Consider the following 24,836-nt stretch of genomic DNA (forward strand, 5'->3'; position numbering starts at 1 on the left):
GGAGGACAAGTGTGGGAGGTGCGGGGGAAGCCCGGCGAACCACACACATATGTTTTGGTCGTGTCCGGCACTGGAGGGTTATTGGAGGGGAGTGACGGGAGTGATCTCGAAGGTGGTGAAGGTCCGGGTCAAGCCAGGCTGGGGTTAGCTATATTTGGAGTAGCGGATGAGCCAGGAGTGCAGGAGGCGAAAGAGGCCGATGTCGTGGCCTTTGCGTCCCTAGTAGCCCGGCGTAGGATTTTACTCATGTGGAAGGAAGCGAAACCCCCCCGGACTGGAGGCCTGGATAAACGATATGGCGGGGTTCATAAAACTAGAGCAGATGAAGTTTGCGCTGAGAGGATCGGCTCAAGGGTTCACCAGACGGTGGCAACCGTTCCTCGACTACCTAGCGGAACGTTAGAGGCAAGATAGATGGCCAGCAGCAGCAACCCAGGGGGAGGGGCGGGGGAGGGGGGGGGGGGGGGTAAATTGTTTGGGTTTTTGGAGGGGGAGAGGGGGCGGGGGGGGCAGTATTACTTCGTGTTATTTGGTTAGTTTACCATGTTAGTTAAACAATGTTATATTGCAGTTATCATGTTATCTTTATTTATTATTTTTTATTTTTTGATTTGTAAGGGAAAAAATTGTGTTTGAAAACTTTAATAAAATATATATTTTTGAAAAATTAAAAAAAAACAATAAATTGGGGAGAGCCAAGCCCCTCGACTGTCTGTCCCTTTGGAGCAGAACACCACAAATTCTAGAAGTCCTACCCGCCCAAATAAAAGAGGATATCAGTTTGTCGACCTTGATAAAAAAGGATTGGAGGAGAAAAATGGGAAGAGCCTGAAAGAAAAAGAAAAACCTCGGGAGCATGCTCATTTGAATAGTTTGGTAGTACCAGGTATTGCGGTACCTAAGAGGCTGATGACCATTGGTTAGACCCAGGAGTCTACCATTGGCTGTTGTTACGTAGCTCCGCCCTGACAGGCGGAGTATAAGAGATGGTGCCATCCCAGCAGCCTTCACTTTCTGTACCGAAGCTGCTGGGGAACAAGTTCTAGTAGATTAAAGCCTTCAGTTATGAAATCACTTCGTCTTGAGTGTAATTGATCGCGCATCAATTTAATCTACTAGATTTTAGCTGGAAGGATGGATCTCCGAATCAAACCGGAGTGCCTTCAACTCAGCCCCCACGCGGAGAACTCGGCGGCAATATTTAAATACTGGCTGGCGTGCTTTAAAGGCTACCTGGAGACGGCCAGAGGCACCCTCTCAGAAGGACAGAAAATGCATCTCCTGCGCTCAAGGGTCAGCCCTGGGATCTACACCCTTATCGAGGAGGCAGAGAACTATGATGCCGCGATTGAACTGTTGGAAGGACATTATATCCGCCCTGTAAATCAGGTCTACGCACGTCACCTGCTTGCTACAAGACGGCAAAGCCCCAGGGAATGGTTGGAAGATTTCTACCGGGCGCTACTGGTGCTGGGCCGAAACTGTGGTTGCCCGCAAGTTTCGGGGAGTGAGCACACGGAACTTTTAATCAGGGATGCTTTCGTAGCAGGTATGAGCTCCTCAGATATCCACCAAAGACTCCTAGAAAGGGACACCCTGGGACTTAGAGAGGCACGGGCCCTGGCAGGGTCCATGGATGTTGACTACAAAAACGCGCAGTCCTATGCGCCCGACCGCGCGGCGGCCCCCTGGGCTGCATGGCACCCCGCAGCGGCAGCCCCACAGACTTTCCCCCTGACCCCGCAAGCCTGTGCTACGAGATGGCCCGCTAACACCGACGGGCCCCACTGTTTCTTCTGCGGGCAGGCGAATCATCCCCGCCCGTGCTGCCCAGCCCGCACCGCCACCTGCAAAGAGTGCGGCAAGAAGGGCCACTTTTTGGGGGTCTGCCAGGCCCGGCCGTGGCCGCGGTCTCCAGCAACTCTGGACCGCCGCGACAACCCCCCCTTCAGGCCCCGACCGGCCAGCGCTCACCGCCAACCCCTATCCTAGGTCCACGTGCGACCCACGGGTGCGGCCATCTTACCCCCCGGACACCACGCTGGACAGGTGGGCGCCGCCGTTTTGTCCATCCCCGTCGCTATCTTGTTCATCCCCGGACACCATGTGCGACCCATGGGTGACGCCATCTTGGATGGGGCCCCAGGCCCCCAGCTCGGTCGACTACACGCTGCCTGATCAGAACTCGCATCTGCTTCATCTGGCCTCGGTGACACTGGACCAAAGTCGACCCCGGACACTCGCAACGGCTACAACGACGTCTTCATCAACGGCCATGAGACGTCTTGCCTGGTTGACTCTGGGAGCACGGAAAGCTTTGTTCACCCCGACATGGTAATGCGCTGTTCACTTGTAACCCACCCTGTAAACCAAAGGATCTCCCTGGCCTCCGTGTCACACTCGGAGGAGTTAAAGGGGTTCTGCCTAGCGAACCTCACTGTCCAGGGCAGGAAATTCGACAATGTCCTGCCGCACATCTGCACGGCTACCCTCCTGGGGCTGGACTTCCAATGCCACTTGCAAAGCCTGACCTTTAAATTTGGCGGCCCTATACCTCCCCTTCCTGTCTGCGGCCTCGCGACCCTTAAGGTCGACCTGCCTTCCCTGTTTGCGAACCTCATCCCGGATTGCAAACCCGTCGCCACCAGGAGCAGGCGGTACAGTGCCCAGGACCGGACCTTCATCAGGTCAGAGGTCCAAAGACTGCTGGGGGAAGGGGTCATCGAAGCGAGCAACAGTCCCTGGAGAGCTCAAGTAGTGGTGGTAAAGACCGGGGAGAAGCATAGGATGGTCATTGACTACAGCCAGACCATCAACAGGTTTACGCAGCTGGACGCGTACCCTCTCCCCTGTATAGCCGACCTGTTAAACAGGATCGCACAATACAAGGTCTTCTCCACGGTGGATCTCAAGTCCGCCTACCCCTCCGTAATGGTGACCGTCAGTACACTGCCTTCGAAGCAGATGGGCGGCTCTATCAATTTTTAAGGGTTCCCTTTGGTGTCACTAATGGGGTCTCGGTCTTCCAGCGAGAGATGGAACGAAAGGTTGACCGGTACGGCTTACGCGCAACGTTCCCGTATCTGGATAACGTCACCATCTGCGGCCATGACCAGCAGGATCACGACACCAACCTCCGCAAATTCCTCCAGAACGCGAAAATCCTTAAACTGACATACAATAAGGATAAATGCGTGTTCAGCACCGACCGTCTAGCCATTCTAGGCTACGTAGTGCGAAATGGAGTTATAGGCCCCGACCCCGAACGCATGTGCCCCCTTATGGAGTTCCCCCTCCCTCACTGCCCCACGGCCCTGAAGCGCTGCCTCTGGTTTTTCAGCTATTATGCGCAGTGGGTCCCCAACTACGCAGACAAAGCCCGACCCCTAATCCAGTCCACAACCTTCCCCCTGTCGACGGAGGCCCGCCAGGCCTTCAGCCGCATCAAAGCAGACATTGCAAAGGCCACGATGCGTGCCATCGACGAGTCCCTCCCCTTCCAGGTCGAGAGTGATGCGTCCGACGTGGGTCTGGTGGCCACCCTCAACCAAGCGAGCAGACCCGTGGCCTTCTTCTCCCGTACCCTCCATGCTTCCGAAATTTGCCACTCCTCGGTCGAAAAAGAGGCACAAGCCATAGTAGAAGCTGTGCGACACTGGAGACATTACCTGGCCGTCAGGAGATTCACTCTCCTCCCGGACCAACGGTCGGTTGCCTTCATGTTCGATAATACACAGCGGGGCAAGATTAAAAACGACAAGATCTTGCGGTGGAGGATCGAACTCTCCACCTTCAACTACGAGATCTTGTACCGTCCGGGGAAGCTAAACGAGCCTCCTGATGCCCTGTCCCGCGGCACTTGTGCCACTGCACAAGTGGACCGCCTCCGAGCCCTCCACGAGGACCTCTGCCACCTGGGGGTCACTCATTTCTTCCACTTCATCAAGACCCGCAACCTACCCTACTCCATCGAGGAGGTCAGGACAGTCACCAAGGACTGCCGAATCTGCATGGAGTGCAAACCACACTTCTACCGGCCAGAGAGTGTGCACCTGATAAAGGCTTCCCATCCCTTTGAGCGCCTCAGCATGGATTTCAAAGGCCCCCGCCCCTCCACCGACCGCAACACGTATTTCCTGAACATGATTGACGAGTACTCCCGGTTCCCATTCGCCATCCCCTGCCCAGACATGACCACAACCACCGTCATCAAGGTCCTCCAGGGTATCTTTACACTGTTCAGTTTCCCCACGTACATACACAGTGATAGGGGGTCCTCCTTTATGAGCGATGAACTCTGTCAATTCCTGCTCAGCAAGGGCATCGCCTCGAGCAGGACGACCAGTTACAGCCCCCGGGGAAACGGACAGGTGGAGAGGGAGAACAGAACGGCCTAGAAGTCTGTTCTACTGGCCCTACGGTCTAGGAATCGCCCAGTCTCCCGCTGGCAAGAAGTCCTCACGATGACCCTCCACGCCATCCGGTCACTGCTCTGTACAACCACAAATCAGACACCTCATGAACGTCTCCTTGTTTTCCCCAGGAAGTCCTCCTCGGGACCTTGCTCCCAATCTGGCTAGCGACACCCGGACCCATCCTGCTTCGGAAACATGTGAGGGCACACAAGTCAGACCCGTTGGTCGAGAGGGTCCACCTGCTGCACGCTAACCCCCAGTACGACTGTGACTTTAACTGTTGTAAATATCCTCGACTGCACGGTACCTCCATACCTGCTCATACCATGTTAAAGGCGACTGTTACCACTGCCCACCACCCTCGCCGGACTCTTTTTTAACAGGGGGTGAATGTGGTAGTACCAGGTATTGCGGCACCTAAGAGGCTGATGACCATTGGTTAGACCCAGAAGTCTACCATTGGCTGTTGTTACGTAGCTCCGCCCTGACAGGCGGAGTATAAGAGATGGTGCCATCCCAGCAGCCTTCACTTTCTGTACCGAAGCTGCTGGGGAACAAGTTCTAGTAGATTAAAGCATTCAGTCATGAAATCACTTCGTCTTGAGTGTAATTGATCGCGCATCAAATAGTTTGAACCCTCCCCGCCAAGGATAGGGGGAGGTTGTTCCACCTCTGCAACTCTGCTTTGATACTGTTAATCAGACTGGTGTAATTTAACTCATGAAGTGAGGCCCAGTTGTGGGCCAACCAGACTCCCAGACAGCGGAAGCTTGTTTTAGCAAGGTAAAAAGGCAACATCCTCAGTTGGGTTCGCCTCCTGGGGGGGGCTAACCGGGAAACATTCACTCTTACCCAAGTTCAATTTGTACCCAGAGAAGGGACCAAAGCTGCTAAACAACTTCATTATGTCATCTATGGAGGGGGCTAGATCCATAATATAAAGAAGTAGGTCGCCCGGGTAAAAGGACACCTGATGCTCCACCTCACCCCGACTAATCCCCCTCCACTTACTAGAGGACATCTGTGCTATAGTGAACAGTTCTATTCCAACAGGAGTGGGGACAGTGGACAGCCTGCCTCGTGCCCCTGTTCAAAGGAAAATAATCAGAGTTCAGGCGTTCCTACGAACACCGGCAGGGGAGGCCTTATACAACAGACGAATCCAAGAAATAAGGGCGAGATTCTCCGATATTGAGGCCAAGTGTTCGCGCCGTTGTGAACGCCGTTGCGTTTCACGACGGCGCGAACAGGGCCCGGGCATGACCTATTCAGCATGGCACTGGAGCTGTTCATGCCGCTCCAGCATTCTTACGCGGCACCAAATGTGTGCGGCGCCAACCCGCACACGCACAGTTGGGGCAGCTCAATCCTGCGCATGCGCAGTGGGCTGCGCCATCCTGCGCATGCACGGGGAGCTTCTTACGCGTGCCAGCCCCGACCGAACATGGGGTCGGTGCTCAGGGGCCGGCCACACCAGGAAGTAGGCGCGGGGGGGGGGGGGGGGGGGGGAGGGGGGTTAGAGGCCGGTCCGCCGATCGGTGGGCCCCGATCGCGGGCCAGACCCCATCGGAGGCCCCCCCGCGGTGAAGGTGCCCCCCTGCCCCCCCCCCCCACAGGCCCACCCCCCCCCCCCCCCCCCCCCCAGCGTTCCCACAGAGTTCCCGCCGGCAGCGACCAGGCAGGTTCGGGCATTGAGGAGGGGAAAAGAACAACATTTAACAGGTGACGTATCTTCAACGAAGCCTGTTTGATCGTCCGAGATCATAATTGGGAGGCAAGGCTCCCTTGACCAGCACCTTGACGAGCTTGGCTACACGTCCACGTTCAGAAGCGAAATACACTTTGTCGGATCTTTGTCCCTCTTAAGAAACAGAAAGATAGAGGCTTGAATGAGGGTCGGGGGCAGCGACCCCCGGGATAGGGAATCATTGAACATGTCCAGAATTAAAGGCACAAGGTGCTTCTTTGCCCATCGCAAAACCCTTTCCTTTTCTTTTTTAAAAAACATCTTGAGTACCTAATTAATTTTTTCCAATTAAGGGGCAATTTCACATGGCCAATCCACCTACCCTGCACATCTTTTGGGTGGTGGGGACGAAACCCCCGTAAACACGGGGAGAATGTGCAAACATCGCACGGACAGTGACCCAGAGCAGGGATCGAACCTGGAACCTCGGCGCCGTGAGGCAGCGGTGTTAACCATTACGCCACCGAGCTGCCCCCCCTTTCCTTTTCTTTAAAGCTCGTGAGGCCTCGCCCAAAGTGTGCAATGGCTTGGTCTAATTCAGGAGGGGATGGGAATCCACCCTCACCTACATGCCCAAGACATACTCTGTGGATTGCAAGATGATGGGTGAGGGTGGATTAACGTCTCCTCCTGAATTGGACCAAGCCCATTGCACACTTTGATCGTGATTTGTTGAACCATCCGTGGAATTGCAAATGGCCTTTGAAAGAGAACACTGGGCTTTCACACACATTTCCAATGATGAGTTAAGTTTCCCTAAATGTGACATACTCACTTTGATAAGGTTCACTTTTCCATTCAGGTGATCTGGATTCGGTGAAGCTCTCGAGGCGATACTGAAGTGGAAGAGAAAGTTAGATGAACCATCAAATTATTCCGTTGTCCTTGTAAACCTTGAGGCAATTCACAAGGTGCTACAGATCATATAGTGATAAGTGACACAGTGCCAATGTGGTTTAGCCTGCAAATTCCATTCGTATGTTATTCCGGGATTCCAGGTTTTCAGCAATTCTCTCACCGTGCAGATAGAAGTTCAGAATTCGGGAACTCCAGGTCATGGGTCAAAAGTTAAATGGACTATTGGGAAATCAATTGAAGAGCTGTTGCCTCCACAAACCAGACAGGTAACAGGCAGCATCTTCAAGAGATAAGGGAAAAAAATTACCAAATAGTAAAAACAGAACAAAACAAAAACTCTGGGGGACTTCCGGTTGTGGCATGTAGGTGAAGGTCGCATGTTTGATGTATCTGCCAGAGCTGTCTTTTATAGCCTTTTCAGCCCAGCTTTCGGTGAAGATCTGGTCCAGAGGGGTTATTGGGAGTCTGAGGGCACTTGTAGAATGGCAAAAGCCGGCAAGAAGAATCTTGGGAATAAATCAGTGAGCGAAGTTCTGCCACAGACTACGTTGAGGTATGCAACAGGAGGAAAGATGGCGGGAGAGAGTCCATCGGGTGGGGCCGTGCCAATTGCAGTGGAGAAGATGATGGAGGTGATGGCTGGGAAGTTCAAATGGCTGTTGTTGAAGCATTTTGAAAAGCATCAGATGGGGATGATGGCCTCGTTGAAGCGTGGATGGGAGAGACCCTTGCCCCGGTGAGAGAGGAGTTGGTGAGAACATCGATGACGGTGCGGGAGCAGGGGGAGAAAATGAAAGGGATGGGTGAGGCCTTGTCATGGCATAGTGACCATTTCACCTCGGTGGATGAGGAGCTACGGAGGGTGGCGGAGATCAACAGAGGGCTGAGAGCCAAGGTTGAGGACCCGGAGAATAGGTCACAAAGGCATAGCCTGAGGATCGTAGGTGTGCCCGAAGGGGTGGAGGGCCAGAGGCCTACAGAATATTTCACTTGTATGATGGCAAAGCTGATGGGGGAGGGGGAGGAGCTCTCCCAGTACGAGTTGGACTTGGCCCACTGGTTGCTCTGGCCCAAATCGAGCATGAATGAGCCACGGTGATCGTCTGCTTCCATAATTTCCAGGTGAAGGAGAGAGTGCTGAGTTGGGCGAAATAGAGGCGTGAGATGGAGTGGGAAGGCAAGGATATATGTTTATACCAGGATTTGATGACGGAGCTGCAAGGAGGCAAGCGGCCTTTGGACGGGCTAAGGCGGAATTGTATAAACGGAACGTTCGATTTGGTGAGGTCCATCTGGTGAAGCTGAGGATCATGTTCAATGGCAGGAACTATTATTTTGAGACAGCGGCGGAGGCGGAGGCAGAGGCGTTTGTAAAGGCAGAAGGCTTGGGATCGGACTGAATTTGGACTTTTGACGGATTTTGGCTGAGTTTTTGTTTTTGTTTTTGTATTTCTCTTCTCTTTTTTTCTCTTTGTTTTTTCTGAGCTGTTTTTTCTTCTTCTATGGGTGTCACAAATAACTTTGTTTTTTGAGGGGGGGTTGGATGTTATGGGGTTGGAGGGGTGAGGGGGCATAAGGGTTGATGTGGTTTTGTTTTTGTTATGGGGAGGAGGCTGTGGCAGGGGCCATCACACTAGCAAATGCTATGTTTGCTAGTGAACGGGAGTGAGGGGAGGGGCCGTGGCTGTTGGAACCTGTACGGGCAGGTTTTGATGGGCCTGGGAGGTGTGAATGGTGGGAGGATGAGATCGATGCTGGGTGAGGTATTTTCAAGAGGAAGTGACGGAAGGGTTCTTGAGAGGGTGTGTTGGTGGAGGTAGGGGGGTAGAGGGTGGCTGTGACTAGGGCCAGGGTGGGGTGGGCCTGGAAGGATGTTCGTGGCAGGCAGAAAGGGTGGGGAGAGGTGAGAGACCCACAGTCAGAGTGGTGACATGGAACGTATGAAGGCTGGGGGACCGGTGAAGAGAACGCGAGTTTTCTCACATTTGAAGGGATTGAAGGCAGACATGGTGTTGTTAAAGGAGACCCAGTTGAGGGTAAATGACCAGATGAGGCTGACGAAGGGTTGGATGGGCCAAGTGTTGCATTCTGGCTTTAATAGCAGGGCACGGTGGGTGGCTACACTGGTGGGTAAACGGGTGAGTTTCTAAATGGAGAACATGGTGGCGGACCAGTTATGTGATAGTAACAGGTGTGCTGGAGGGGAGGTTGGTGGTGTTGGTCTGCGTGTATGCCCCGAACTCCGTATGGAGTTTACACATTCTCCCCGTGTTGTGTGGGTCTCACTCCCACAACCCAAAGATGTGAAGACTAGGTGCATTGGCCACGCTAAATTTCCCCTTAATTGGAAAAAAAAGAAAATTGGGTCCTCTGAATTTATTTTTAAAAGGTGTATGCCCCGAACCGGCACGACGCTGAGTTTGTGTAGAATGCCAGCAGCCATACTGGACCTGGATACCCACCAGCTGATAATGGGTCGGGATTGGAATATGGTGCTGGAGCTGAGGATGGATCGGTCTAGGCCGTGCTCGATGGCCCCCCTCGGGTGGAGGCTGGGGCGATGTATTCGGGGATTTATGAAGGAGATGGTAGGGGTGGATCCGTGGAGGTTTTTGCACCCACGGGACAGGGAGTATTTGTTTTTCTACTTGGTGCACAAGATGTGTTAGAGGAGCTACTTTTTGGTGCTAGGGAAGGCGTTGCTAGCTGGGGAAAAGAAGGGGAAAAGCTGGGGAATACTCGCTGATTGTGATTTTGGATCACGCGCCGCACTGGGTGGATGTGGTCCTGGAGAAGGGGCTGGCCCTCTAGCTGACATGGAGGTTGGATGTGGGCTTGTTGGCGGACCCAAACATTTGCAATAAGGTGGGGAGGGTGTTGGAGGAGTTTAACCGAAATGGGGAGGTCTCATCATCCGGGGTTTGGGAGGCTTTAAAGGTGGTAGTGAGGGGGGGGGGGGGGGGGGTCATCGCATTTAAGGCGAAGGTGGATAGGGAGATGCGAGAGGAGCAGCAGCTGAGAGAGGAGATTTTGGAGGCGGGTGGAAGATATGCGGGAGATCCAGTGCCGGGGATGTTGGTGAGGAGGAAGGAGTTGCAGGTAAAGTTGACGTTCTGTCTATGGACAGGGCAGTTCGGCAGTTGAGGTGAGCATGGGGGGTTGTGTATGAGTATGGTAAGAAGGCCAGTCGATTGTTGGTGGGCCAGCTCCGTCGGCAGGCAGCAGTGAGGGAGATGGTGCGGATTAGGGATGGGACAGGAGCGGTGGTGGTGGCTCTGGAGCAGATGACCAGGGTGTTTGAGGACTTTTATAAGGGGCTATATAAATTGGAGCTGCCAGAGGCTGTGTCGTGGATAAGGGAGTTTTTGTAGCGGCTGGAGTTGCCGGAGGTGGGAGAGGTGGAAAGGGACGGATTTGAGGAGCCATTAGGTCTGGAGGAAGTGAAGGTAGCGATGGGGAAGCTGCAGTCAGGCAAGGTGCCGGGGCCGGATAGGTTCCCAGGGGAGTTCTATAAAAAGTTTAAGGACAAGTTGGTGCCACTGATGTTGGAAATTTTTGAGGATGCAATGGTGTGGGGAAGCGGGGGGGGGACTTGGAAATATATCGTTATCCCTTCATAACATTCTCATCCTCTTTAGATATGGAGGGTGTGCTAGGGGCCTGGAGATTTGAAGATTTTACACCCTTTTCCAAAAATCGTTGCATGGAAAAACCCAGCAACTATAGCACTGGCGGTATGGTGGCATAATGGTTAGCACAACTGCCTCACAGCGCCAGATATCCGGGTTTAATTCTGGCCTTGGATGACTGTGTGGAGGTTGCACATTCTCCCTCTGTCATTGTGCTCCTGTTTCCTCTCACAGTCCAAAGATGTGCAGGTTAGGTTAACGGGTTATTGGGATAGGACAGAGACGTGGGCTTGGGCGGAGTGCTCTTTCAGAGGGTTGATGCAGACTCAATGGGCTGAATGGCCTCCTTCTGCACTGTAGGGATTCTCTGATTCTACAGTCAGTTTAATCTCGGTGGTGGGGCAAATGTTAGAAACGGCAATCAAGGTAGGACAGAGTTAACATTGACTTGAACAAGAGCGGATCAATTAATGGACGTCAACAGAGATTTATTAAAGGCAAATCGTGTTTGAACTTGGTTTCAGCTAAAAGATGGGGAGGAGGAGGGACATTTAGAAATCTAAAATGTCTCAGCAACTGAGCTGTATAGCGATTTGTGTAAAGGTAAGCAGAATGCAACAGTTTAGTTTAACTTGGCAGGCAGGAAACCCATTCAATTGGGAAGACATTTTACAATCTTACACTGCATTAGCTTAATCGGATAGGTGTAAAATTAGTAAATGGGTATAAAAGATAGATAGTGCATGGTGTTAATGTCACTTGACTACTAATCCAGAGGCCCAGGCTCTTACATAGAATTTACAATGCAGAAGGAGGCCATTTGGCCCATCGAGTCTGCACCAGCCCTTGGAAAGAACACCCTACTTCAGCCCACGCCTCCACACCATCCCCGTAACCCAGTCACCCCACCTAACCTTTTTGGACACTGAGGGGCAATTTAGTATGACCCATCCACCTAACCTGCACATCTTTGGACTGTGGGAGGAAACCAGAGCACTCAGAGGAAACCCACGCAGACACGGGGAGATAGTGCAATCTCCACACAGGCAGTGACCCAAGCCGGGAATCGAACCTGGTGCCCTGGAGCTGTGAAGCAACAATACTAACCGCTGTACTACCGTGCCGCCCATTGTTCGTGTTCTGGGAACACAGGTTCAAATCCCACCACAGGGGCTAATAAAATCTGGCATTGAATTGGAACAGTAATGCTGACCATTAAACGATCATTGATTGTTGTAAATCTCATTTGATTCACAATACCCTTCAGGGGCAGAAATCTGCCATCCTTACCTGTCTGGCCCACATGTGACTCCAGACCCACAGAAATATGGTTGACTCTTAACTACCCTCTGAAATGTTCCAACAGGCCACTCAGTTTAATGGTAATTAGTTAAAGGCAATACCCACATCCCATAAAAGAATAAATTGTAAAATAAAAACAATCTCGTCAGTTTTCTGAATGGATTAGGTTAAAATTACCCCACGACTCCCAAACGAACCGCAGTGAGGAATTGTAGGCAAATGTTGAGGATCCTAGACATTGTTTCAGGCCTGTTGTCTCTCAACAAAGACTTCCATAGATTGACATCAAAGTCTCATGTTGGTTCTGAATTCTTTCATTCCACCATCTCTCCCTTTGGCTCTTTCTCTTCCGATGTGCTCTGTCCAGCTCCCTAACCTTAACGCGCCCATAAACCGGGATTTTAAACATCTGCTCAGGTACTTAGAGATGGTATCCATTCCCAAAATTGTGAGGAATGGTCCACTGAATAGCAGGACCTACTTCCCTCTACGGGTCAGTGGGATTTGTGAGGGTCTGATTTGATCCACTAAATCCAGGAAAATCCATCAAGACGTATGAGAGTAGCTGGTGCATGGGAGCACCATCACCTCCAGGTTCCCCTCCAAGCCACACACTATCCTGACTTGGAAATATATCGTTACCATTGTCGCTGGCTAAAAATCCTGGAACTCCCTCCCTAATAGTACAGTGGGTGTACCTACCCCTCATGGACTGCCGTGGTTCAAGAAGGCAGCTCACCACCACCTTCTAAGGGAAATTAGGGATGGGCCACAAATGCTGCCCAGCCAGCAATGCCCACATCACCAGAATTAATCAAAAATAAGGGAATTTAACGGTCCTACCTGTTTATTTCCTTATTTCTCCTTTCCTTTATTTTACCGTTATCATTTTTGATCCATGGATGATTAATGGACATGTATCTTTAAGTCAAGCAGCAGGGAGGAGTGAGGAATTCAGAAGTTGCAAGAGAGAACATTAGTTTTGAACAGGGGATCTCAGACATTTTGGCACCAGAGAGAGATGGGATGAGACTCGGTTCGATTGATTGGCTGGTGGCCAATGAATTGGCGAAAAAGCTGTATGCTGCCTGGTAACAGGTGGTGATTAGATCCTAGCCCAGTGGGATGATTCTCAGAGAACTCAAGGAGCAGTTGAGTCAGTTGACAAGGATCTGCTCACTCTCTGTTTTTCCCCAGGAAAGCTGCATAACAGCTGTATTTCCGAAGCTGCATAGAACCTGAATGAATTAATCCACATGGAAGACTATTACAGGCAGCAAACAAAGACAAAGACCTGCTCTCTCTCTCCAGAAAGACTGTGAGTGTAGTATTACTGAAACTACAGTTACCTGAATGAATCTACAGTAAAAACCTGAAAGCAACGTTTGAAGAGGAGTAAGGTGCTAGAAACAACCATCTGAAACATAGACCCTTCTTCCTTTTGATTCCTATGATTTTTACTCCTCCCCTATGTGTCTGTCTGTCTTGTGTGTGTGCAAAGGGTGTGAGCAAGTTAAAATGGGGAATGAGGTAATAGTTAACCAGCTGTTTTTGTTGCATATTTCATTTTAGTTCTGATTATAAATAAACAGTAATTGGGTTTGCATTTACAAACCTGGTGACTGTAATTATTGGGCCGTCAAGGGTCTCGAGTTTGGGTATTTTCGAAGAATAATTGGTTAATTCACTTATGTTGCAACTGTGGGTCAAGTGGGGCTGGAATTAGCCGTGCCCTAGCCCAGGACGTCGTAACAGGAGTGAATATTCTATTCCAGGTAGACAAGGAATAAAGAACAGAACTCTAGCCTAATCTTTACTCAGTCACAAAGACAAACGCACACCTCCCAACAGTTTCAGTTTGTTCTTAGTAATACCTCTTTTGTAGCACCTGTAACCAATTAAGTGTTCCATTTGAAAGGGGCACGATAAGCCATTGTAATGAAAACAAAGCAAACTTTAAAAGAAACTCAATAACTTAAATTAAAATGTCATTGCCAGGGTTGCTGTTCCACTCCAGCCCATCATGCCCAGTGGTGCAGAAAAGCCTCCAAGTGTAACAGCAAACACTGCATTCTTGAAGGAAGTCAATCAGCCAATCAGTCAGGTAGGCAATCAGTCAGGCAGGCAATCAGTCAGTCAATCAGTCAGTCAGGCAGGCAATCAGTCAGTCAGGCAGGCAATCAGTCAGTCAATCAGTCAGTCAGGCAAACAAACAATCTGTCAGGCAATCAGTCTGTCAGTCAGTCAGTCAATCAGTCAGCCAGGCAGGCAATCAGTCAGTCAGGCAAGCAAACAATGTCAGGCAGACAGTCAGTCAGGCAATCAGTTGGCAATCACGCAGGCAGGCAATTAATCAGTCAGGCAATCAGTCAGTCAGGTAGGCAATCAGTCAGTCAGTCAGGCAATCAGTTGGCAATCACGCAGGCAGGCAATTAATTAGTCAGGCAATCAGTCAGTCAGGTAGGCAATCAGTCAGTCAGGTAGGCAATCAGTCAGTCAGTCAGGCAATCAGTTGGCAATCACGCAGGCAGGCAATTAATTAGTCAGGCAATCAGTCAGTCAGGTAGGCAATCAGTCAGTCAGGTAGGCAAGCAGTCAGGCAGGCAGGTAGGCTATCAGGCAGGCAGGCACTCAGTCAGGCAGGTATGCAATCAATCAGGCAGGTAGGCAATCAGTCAGGCAGGCAGGCAGGTAGGCAATCAGTCAGTCAGGTAGGTAGACAGTCAGTCAGGCAGGCAATCGGTCAGGGAGGCAATTGGTCAGCCAGGTAGACAAGCAGTCAGTCAGTCAGGTAGGTAGGTAGGCAATCGGTCAGGCAGGCAGGTAGGCGGAACAAACCCTTCTTGCCTGGTTCTGTTCATGACCACCTGCAAAGAGAAGCTCTCCTGACCTGCTCATTGCTGCTTATTTATACCCTTTGGTAATGACCTGGAACTCACTGCCCAAGAGGGTGGTGGAAATTGAAACAATCTGTTTCAGCTGGTTTAGCTCACTGGGCTAAATCACTGGCTTTGAAAGCAGACCAAGGCAGGCCAGCAGCACGGTTCAATTCCCGTACCAGCTTCCCTGAACAGGCGCCGGAATGTGGCGACTAGGGGCTTTTCACAGTAACTTCATTTGAAGCCTACTTGTGACAATAAGTGATTTTCATTTCAATCAATGATTTTGAAAGAAAATTGGAAGGACACTTGAAAGAAATAAACCTGTCAGGCTATGGGGATCAAACAGGGCTATGGGACTGAGTTAATTGCTCCACTGAGAACTGACGTGGATTCAATTAACTGAATTTTCTTTGTTCTTTAAATGCAGAAGATTTTAGTTTAGTCGGGCAGCATGGTTGGCACAGACTTGGAGGGCCGAAGGGCCTGTTCCTGTGCTGTTCATTTCTTTGTTCTTTCTTTGCAGCAGAAGTTAAAACAATGAAGCAATAAACAAATTAACTAATGACCAACCCCTTAAAGTGGAAACTGTAACTCAAAACAAAATCTTTAATGGAAAATTAACAAATTAAGTTAAAATATAATTTCCGAGGCTCATGACGTATGATGGGGATGAGGATTATTTTTTCCCTCTCAGGTGCTTGTGAGTCTTTGGAACTCTTTTCTTCAAATGGCGGTGGAAACAGATTCTTTGAATATTTTTAAGGCTGAGCTAAATAGATTCTTGATCACCAAAGGGGTGAAAGGTTATCAGGGGTAGGTGGGAATGTGGGGTTGAGGTTACAATCAGACCAGCCATGATTTTATTGAATGGTGGAGCAGGTTCGAGGGGCCGAGTGGTCTACTCCTGCTCCTAATTTGTATGTTCCTATGATGCACTTCAGCCCCTGTGGAATATACCAGCCATGGAGGGCCTCAGACATACTAGACACTATATATCCCCTCTCCAAGGATACCGGGCGTGAACATCGCTGCAGAAGAGGGGTAGACAGTCATGCTAGACGACCCCTTCAAACGCCCACTTCCTGGACCTGTTAATGGCCGCCTCTCCGAAGAGGTCTCCTGATCTGCCTGCTCCTGCTCTTATTTATGGAAGCACAAGTTAGCACACCACCTCCTGCCCCCCAACTCCCCACCCCCGTTCATGCCCATTACTTGAATATAATTCACCACTTTTGAAGGGGACAACTTGGAACATAAACAAATAGATGAAAGAGAATTCAATAGCACAGCAACAGCTGAGCAATCACGTACCCTGTACATGTTATATGGTTTAAACTCTTTCAAGACCATTTCTTCAGCAGGGCGACTACTGTAGGTGACATGATCAGACGCATACTTGATCAATGCTTGTCTAGCTGTATCCTCATTGATGGGGATTATGCTGTAGGAGAAATGGTACAAAAGATGTTGTGACTGTCTTTTTGTCAAAGTCCCTTTTTATACATTTGCCAATGTTCTGTTCATCCGCGAAAATAATCATTTCCAAAATTGAATGTTTTGTTGATAAAAGACAATATATATCAGGATTTAAAGGTAAAATCTTTGACGAGCAATGGTCATAATGAATGTGTAAAATAAACCATATGTGTTCAATTTGGTAATACAAAAAAGAACATGGCATACTAAGTTGTGGTATATAAAGTTATATTCTTAAATCTTTCATATAACTATGTTAAGAATTGGAGAAAATTAAGATGAAGAGAAAAGAAATTGGGATAAAATGAAACAGCGAGTTGATAAGGGCAACTGAAGAAATTTTGAAATGCGAATTAGCAGATCAGTGAGAAAAGTAAGTGCTTACCTTTGTGAGCAGAGGAAAACAATGGGGGATAAAAGAGTAGCCAGGTCCACAGAGTGGATAATCTCAAGGGGAAACAATAACATATCTGCAGCACAATGACTGGGGAAAGGAGACACAGCCATCACAGCCACACACAGCTGCAGATATATATTTTAATTCTGCCAGTAACTCGTTGCCTGGGTTCCCATATAATACATGAACACACAGACACAAATCTACAAGAGTAAAGGGGGCACATAGGGCCAAAGAAGATTACAAAGATGGGGTGAGGCTTTGGAAGGGTTTGAAAATGGTCATTTTAAATTTACACTTGGGGAAGGGAAGGAAAACACGGTTGTTGAGAATGAGAGTACAAGTGTATGAGGTGCTGAATAGTGCAGCACAGCAGCAGTAGAGCATCAGTTAATATGGCATGAAATGCAGATAAATGGTGGGAAAAGGTTGGAGAAACCAGCCCTTAAACAAGAAAGGAAGGGATGAAAATAGTGGTGGAGATGAATTCGGGATACAAACAGAATTTATTATGGAGATAAATGTAAGCATTTTGGTGATGGGCGGCAGGGAATTGAGGATGCACAGGAGGTCAGACTTGGAGGGATTTAGAACCCGTGGAGGAATATACCCCTGGGAGAGTTTACAGAAATAAGGAGAGATGAGGTACAACATTGCAAGTAAGTTTGAGTGTTGAATACAAACTATTGAATTCCACATCTGTGTATCTTTGTGTTTCAATATTGTAAGGATTTTCACTATTGTCACAGACAGCGGGCTAAGATCTCTGCCCCTCGATGCCAGAAACATGAACCGCGATCGGGCGGAGAATCGGGCATCTGACCAAAATCAAGGTTCATGTCCGACACTGAATCAAACGCCATGCTTCAGCTGCCAGCTGGTGGCGATAACGAGGTTTGCACCCTGTGCCAGCAGCGGCATGTAAAACCAGCATTTAAATTAATTTGCATCTCATTAGCGGATTGGACCCTGTATGCTCTGGGCCTCTGCAATTTTCTGCCCCTCTCAGGCAGAGGTCACGCGGGCGCGATTTGCTCCAGGTATTTACAAGCGGGGACTGAGTGCCATTGCTACTGAGGGAGGGAGAAGGTAAGCAAAGTTTTAAAAACTGTTAAAAATTGTACCGCTTGCTCACTGCATCCTGTAAATGTTCACAGAGCCTCTGGTCATCTGGGAAACCCCCAGGCCACCCCTCTGCAAATCCTCTGACCTGGGGATGGGCGTGGCCAAACTCAATCAGTGTCACACCAAGTGCTGCCACTCCTGAGTGCACTAATCAGAAGCGCAGCCCCATTACAGGGGAAGTCGGGGAAAGCTGAGCTCACCCCAAACAAAGCACACATGCACCGTGGCCTTTGACATCCTTCCCAGCAAACTGCTCCTCTCAGGGCAGAGGACTCACTAGTCACATTATCAGTTAGCCCACTCCTCAGGGCCACCAGCTGTCTCCAAGCCCTGCCTGCCCACCGCACTCCTGCACCCATCCATCCTGCCCACGGTCAGGTTGTCACAACCAATGCGTAACACCCAGGACCCATATCACACTACAGCTACGCTCCCGGCAGACACACACTATCCAGCGTCACTCTGTAGGACTTGCCCACACTCAAGCCTCTAAGCATGGTGGCACACGGTGACCCTCTCCACCGTACAACCAGGTGGCATCCTGCTGTCGGGAGAACACACGAACCACCCAATGAGGCCACTCACAGTAGACCACACTGGGGAAACAGAACAGGGGCTGCAGAGGCCATCGTGGCCACTGGTTGCAACAGCCACTGGTACTGCTGTTGCCAGGCATGGGTGGTGAAGATTGAGCCTCCCCACATCACAAGCCCGCTGCCACTCACTGATGGGGACAGGGGTGCAGTGTGGAATGCAACATATTGGGGGGGAACGGCTGAGGGGCTGGGCTGCGTTTGGGGGAGCTTGTGGAGGGTGTAGCTGAAGTGCAGCTGAAGGTCACCATTTAACCTGTTGGATCTCGAAGGACAAGGGGATACTCATCTTGCTAACATGGCTTCTCTTCCCCCCCCCCCTCGCAGAAGATGGATATCTGAGTACAGCCAGGAATGCTTGTCATTTACCTGGCCACAGCTGTGGTCACGGATGCACAGAGGCTGGAGGCCCAGGGCCTGCTCGGGGAGGACCTAACCCAGAGGGGCAGGGGTCAGCAGTTGAGCTGGAGAGGTGGCCATCCAACAGGCCGAGGAATAGAAGGTGAAATGGAGGAGCCACATCAGGGCATGTGTACACGTTCCGCGCCTGTCATTCAAGGACCCGTTGGACTGCATGTGCTGCCAGAGACTCAGGCTAACCAGGGAGACCGTGCGCCTCCTGTGCCAGGTGATGGCGTACCTGGCACCGCGGAGGCATTGAGGAGGACACCTGCTCCCGGTACCCGTCGAGATCATGGTCACCCTGAACGTCTATGTCTCTGGGTCATTCCAGGCGCCGATCGGGTACCTATCCTGAATGTCTCAGACGTCCATTCACAAGTGCATACACGCAGTCACGGATGCGCCATTTGCTCGGGCAGCGGACTATATCAACTCGGTCTGGACCAAACTCACCAGGATGCCCGGGCAGCAGGATTCACCACCATCGCTGGCATGCCAGAGACTCAGGCTAACCAGGAAGACCGAGCGCTGCCTGTGCCAGATGGTGGCGTACCTGGCACCGTGGAGAAAATGTCGCTGGTCTGATTAGTAAGTTCGCAGACGACACAAAAATTGGTGGAGTTGCAGTTAGTGAAGAGGATTGTCAGAGGATACAGCAGCTTGGAGTCTTGGGCAGTGAAATGGAAGATTGAGTTTCATCCGGACAAGTGTGAGGTAATACATTTGGAAGGTCCAATGCATGTAGGAATTGCACAATAAATGATAGAACTCTTGCGAGTACTGACAGGCAGAGAGATCTGGGCGTGCATGTCCACCGATCACTGAAAGTGGCAACGCATGTGGATAAGGTAGTCAAGAAGGCATATGGCATGCTGGCTTTCATTGGTTGGGGCATTGAGTATAAAAATTGGTTAATAAGTTATGTTGCAGCTGTACAGGACCTTAGTTCGGCCTCATTTGGAATATTGTGTTCAATTATGGTCGCCACACTACCAGAAGGATGTGGATGCTTTGGAGAGGGTACAGAAGTGGTTTACTAGGATGTTGCCTGGTATGGAGGGCATTAGCTATGAGGAGAGGTTAGATAAACTATGTCTGTTCTCACTGGAACGACGGAGGTTGAGAGGTGAACTGATAGAGATCTATAGAATTATGAGTGGCATGGATAGAGTGGATAGTCAGATGCTCTTTCCTAGCGTAGGAGTGTCAAGTACCTGGGAAAAAGTTTAGACCAGATGCGCGAGGCATGTTTTTTTACACAGAGGGTGGTAAATATATGGAACGCGCTGCCTGGGGAGGTGGTGGGAGCAGGTACGAAAGCGGCATTTAAGGGGCATCTGGACAAATATATGAATAGGGTGGGAATGGAAGGATACGGACTCCGTAAGTGCATATGGTTTTAGTTTAGGCAGGTACCATGGTTGGTGCAGGCTTGGAGGGCAGAAGGGCTGTTCCTGTGCTGTATTGTCCTTTGTTCTTTGTTCTCTTTGCTCTTTGTCCCAGGACCAGGGGGTGATAGATGGGACATATTGTCCCCGTGAGCACTGGCGTAGCAAAGGGGGGCATATTGGATGATGAGGAAGAACGCCAGGCCTCTTCTGACGAGGTGGATGAGGGGGGTGTCTAGGGAGATCCGGGTACGGAGCCTGAGCTGGCATGGCAGACGCCCAATGTGTGCTCCAGGACTGCCACAGGCGAAAAGCATAATCACCTCCCGATTTTCACCGGCAGCTCCGCCATTCAGTCCCACCTCTCCACATTCTCCCCAACATCCCCCCCAACCCCAACCCCCTTCCAAGTGTTTCCCACCTCCTCATAGCCACTCACATCCTCCCCTGTCCCCTTCACTTCCCCACTGCCCCTCCGAGGATCTACCAGCATCACAGGGTGTTGGCCCTTGGCAGGCCGTATCAGCGGGTCTTGCCCATGGGACGGAGAATGATGATGACGCTGTGAGTTGAGCTCTGGTGCTCCTCATCATTTGACAAAGTCTGACTTGCCTTTAAGACCACAGTACACTGTCTGCCTGGATAATTCCTGCATGTGTGCTGGCCAATCTGTCTCACAGGCCCATATATCCTCTGGGGCATGTGGGGAGGAGGGGGTGGGGTGGGCGTTTATGGAGATGGTGAACGATGATGGGTTACTCACCAGATAGGCTTTCCTACAAGGCGCCTTATACTTCTGGCCCCACCCCCTGGTGCCTCTGAGGATCATTCCAGGTGGACTGTCCAATTGTCCTGGAGGCCCTGCCCCGTGCAAACCTCCAGCGCCCCCCACCACCAACCTCCCACACACCCCACCCTCTACACCCAGCCTAGCTCATCACTTACACCCTTGAGACAGAGGATTGAGGCAGGTAGTAGTTTTGGTGCAAAGGTGTTGAATCGTGCCTTTTTCCAATAATGTGCCCTGACCCCTATCTCTAACCTGCGAGCTGCACCTGTGCCAACTTAACTGGTGTCTAAATTCCCTATCGTACATGACCAACTGCTCTTTCCAGGTGTGACCCCAGGCAGTACAGCAGACATGGAGGCGGCCTGCTGAGTATCTCACCCTCTGACCCAAGGTGCCTTTGGTGGCCGTCTTCTGGAGAGCCTGGACCGGGATGGGCCCGGACGATTTTCGGGTGTCACAGGTGACGAGGTGCCATCCAGTTCTGCCCGCTGACCATCAAATGCTCCAGTGTCAGGTGGGAGGCATTCAGAAGCACTTAGGTATTCCAGTATTCTACCCTGCGGGAGGCACTGGCACGGCCCCATCGGCTCCTCCTCCCTCGGGGTGCTCAATTGCCCCAGGCTACTCCATGGGTGGAGGTGAGGCCAGAGTGAGCTGTGCAGTCTCAGCCGTCACCTGGCACAGCCAGACCTGGAGGCCCGCTCTTGTCTGAACCAGGGTCTTGATGCCCTCAACCATAAAGCACAGATACTGGGACATGTCCTTCAGCAAGTGAGACAGGTCTCTCACAGCCTTGGTCATGTCCCTCTGGCACTGTGCCACGCCCCACTGGGACTGTCCCAGGTACCTCTGTGCCTGGCCCAGGCCTGTCAGCACCTGGCCAATGGTCTCGACACCTTCAGCCATGACCCTTTGTGACTAGGCCAAGTTCTGGAGCTCCGCAGCAACGTGGGCCCAGTACAAGTCTGCCTGTGACGGGGCTCCCCTTTCTTGAGCCTCAAACATTGACTGCACAGCATGCCCCAAGTCTTGTACACCTTGACCCGTGGCTATGACTTTTTGACCCAATACTTCCACCGCGGTCACCACCCATTCAGTGTTGGCCTGGGTACCATGCATTGCCAGCAACACCTCCTGTGCCTGGAGGCGGTTGGACTCTGATTAGCCTCAAGGAAGGGGGGGGGAGTGGTGAGGAGTGAGGGATGGAATGATGCCAGAGCCACGTCTGCCCAGTCCCGTATGACATGGCGGGCAGCAGCCTTCTCCCCACTACCCTGGGGAAGTGGTAGTCCCACCTCTCCTCCACTACGTCCAGCACTCTGTCCAGCTCACCCTCCATGAACCTCAGGCAGCTCTTTGTGGAGCCATCTTCTTGGCTGGAATGAGAGTGTGTGGAGAGTGGAGTGCTTATAAGCAGCTCCAGCTCATCAAGCTCACCAGCGCCAATTCCGACCCCAGCGAATCCGAAGCCGCTGGGAATGAGAATTGCTCTAGTTTTGCATGGCCAGAGTGCTGGCCCATTAGCATGTCCTAAAATGCTTCGGAACTAGCACCCCAAAGGAAAGGTGCACCCCCATGCAATTCAATCCTGCTGTCAACATTTTGTCTCCCAAACTGAGAAGTCTGCCCAGAGTTTATTTGTTTTATTATTATCTTCCCAACTCTTACCAACTTTTACAGATGCACCATAGAAAGCTTCCTATCTGGATGCATCACAGCCTGGTATGGCAACTGCTCAGCCCAGGACCGCAAGAAACTTCAGAGAGGTGTGAACACAGCCCAGTCCATCACACGAACCTGCCTCCCATCCATTGACTCCATCTACACCTCCCGCTGCCTGGGGAAAGCGGGCAGCATAATCAAAGACCCCTCCCACCCAGCTTACTCACTCTTCCAACTTTCTTCCATCGGGCAGGAGATACAGAAGTCTGAAAACACCACGAGCAGACTCAAAAGCAGCTTCTTTCCCACTGTTACCAGACTCCTAAATGACCCTATTATGGACTGTCGTCATTTAAAAAAATATATATATTTTTATTCAAATTTTGATCAAAACATAATTTTTTGCATTACCATTAACAACACTTAACATAACAAAATAAATGTTAACCATATGTACAGAAAAAGCAACAATACTATGTAACAATCCCCCCCCCCCCCCCCCCCCCCCCCCCGGGATGCTGCTGCTGCTGACCTTTACTGCTCTCCTAGAAAGTCGAGGAACGGCTGCCACCTCCGAGAGGCCCTCTCAAGGCAAGCTTTATTTTCTCGAGACTGAGAAACCCAGCCATGTCACCGATCCAGGTCTCCATGCTCAGGGGCTTCGAGTCCCTCCACATTAAAAGGATCCGTCTCCGGGCTACCAGGGAGGCAAAGGCCAATACGTCGGCCTCTTTCGCTTCCTGCACTCCCGGATCGTCTGACACACCAAAGATCGCTATCTCTGGACTCGGCACCACCCGCATGTCTAAGATCTTGGACATTGCCTTAGCAAATCCCTGCCAGAATCGCTTAAGAGCCGGGCATGCCCAGAACATATGGACATGGTCTGCTGGGCTTCCCGCACACCTCACACATTTATCCTCGACCCCAAAGAGCTTGCTCATCCTGGTTGCCGTCATGTGTGCCCGGTGGACCACCTTAAACTGGATTAAACTAAGCCTGGCACACGATGATGAGGAATTAACCCTGTTTAGGTCATCCGCCCACAGGCCCGCATCCAGCTCCCCGCTTAGCTCCTCCTGCCACTTGCCCTTAAGTTCCCCCACTGGGGCTTTCTCCGCCTCCTGAAGTTCCCGGTAGATGTCCGACACCTTCCCCTCCCCTACCCAGGCGCTGGAGACCACCCCATCCTGTATCCTGCGTGGGGGTAGCAACGGAAATGTCACCACCTGTTTTTTTAGGAAGGCGCTTACCTGAAGGTATCTGAAAGCGTTTCCAGGGGGCAAACTGAATTTCTCCTCAAGCGCTTTCAGGCTGGGAAAGGTCCCGTCCACGTACAGGTCCCCCATCCTTTTAATGCCTGCCCTATGCCAGCTTTGGAACCCTCCGTCGATCTTGCCTGGGACAAACCTGTGATTGTTGCGTATCGGGGACTGGGGTCCAAACTGAGGCTCCCTCCACCCCCCTGTGTCTTCTCCACGGACCCCAACAAAGAACAAAGAAATGTACAGCACAGGAACAGGCCCTTCGGCCCTCCAAGCCCGTGCCGACCATACTGCCCGACTAAACTACAATCTTCTACACTTCCTGGGTCCGTATCCTTCTATTCCCATCCTATTCATATATTTGTCAAGACGCCCCTTAAATGTCCCTATCGTCCCTGCTTCCACTACCTCCTCCGGTAGCGAGTTCTAGGTACCCACTACCCTCTGCGTAAAAAACTTGCCTCGTACATCTACTCTAAACCTTGCCCCTCTCACCTTAAACCTATGCCCCCCTAGTAATTGACCCCTCTACCCTGGGGAAAAGCCTCTGACTATCCACTCTGTCTATGCCCCTCATAATTTTGTATACCTCTATCAGGTCGCCCCTCAACCTCCTTCGTTCCAGTGAGAACAAACCGAGTTTATTCAACCGCTCCTCATAGCTTATGCCCTCCATACCAGGCAACATTCTGGTAAATCTCTTCTGCACCCTCTCTAAAGCCTCCACATCCTTCTGGTAGTGTGGCGACCAGAATTGAACACTATACTCCAAGTGTGGCCTAACTAAGGTTCTATACAGCTGCAACATGACTTGCCAATTCTTATACTCACTGCCCCGGCCAATGAAGGCCAGTATGCCGTATGCCTTCTTGACTACCTTCTCCACCTGTGTTGCCCCTTTCAAT

General features: G+C 51.0%; 1 protein-coding gene across 2 annotated transcripts in view; it reads right to left on the reverse strand.

The window, feature by feature from the left end:
- Positions 1-24,836, reverse strand: part of LOC140388259 (protein SSUH2 homolog) — a 143,460-nt gene that overhangs the window by 49,808 nt on the left and 68,816 nt on the right. For both annotated transcript variants that reach the window (XM_072472117.1, XM_072472116.1), the window contains exons 4-5: positions 16,145-16,274; positions 6,938-6,998 (exon numbers count right to left, since the gene is read on the reverse strand). In XM_072472117.1, coding sequence (XP_072328218.1) covers positions 6,938-6,998; positions 16,145-16,274 — 191 coding nt within the window. The remainder of the gene's footprint in view (positions 1-6,937; positions 6,999-16,144; positions 16,275-24,836) is intronic.

The sequence above is a fragment of the Scyliorhinus torazame genome, chromosome 13 (assembly GCF_047496885.1).
Source record: "Scyliorhinus torazame isolate Kashiwa2021f chromosome 13, sScyTor2.1, whole genome shotgun sequence".
In the NCBI taxonomy this organism is placed as follows: domain Eukaryota; kingdom Metazoa; phylum Chordata; class Chondrichthyes; order Carcharhiniformes; family Scyliorhinidae; genus Scyliorhinus; species Scyliorhinus torazame.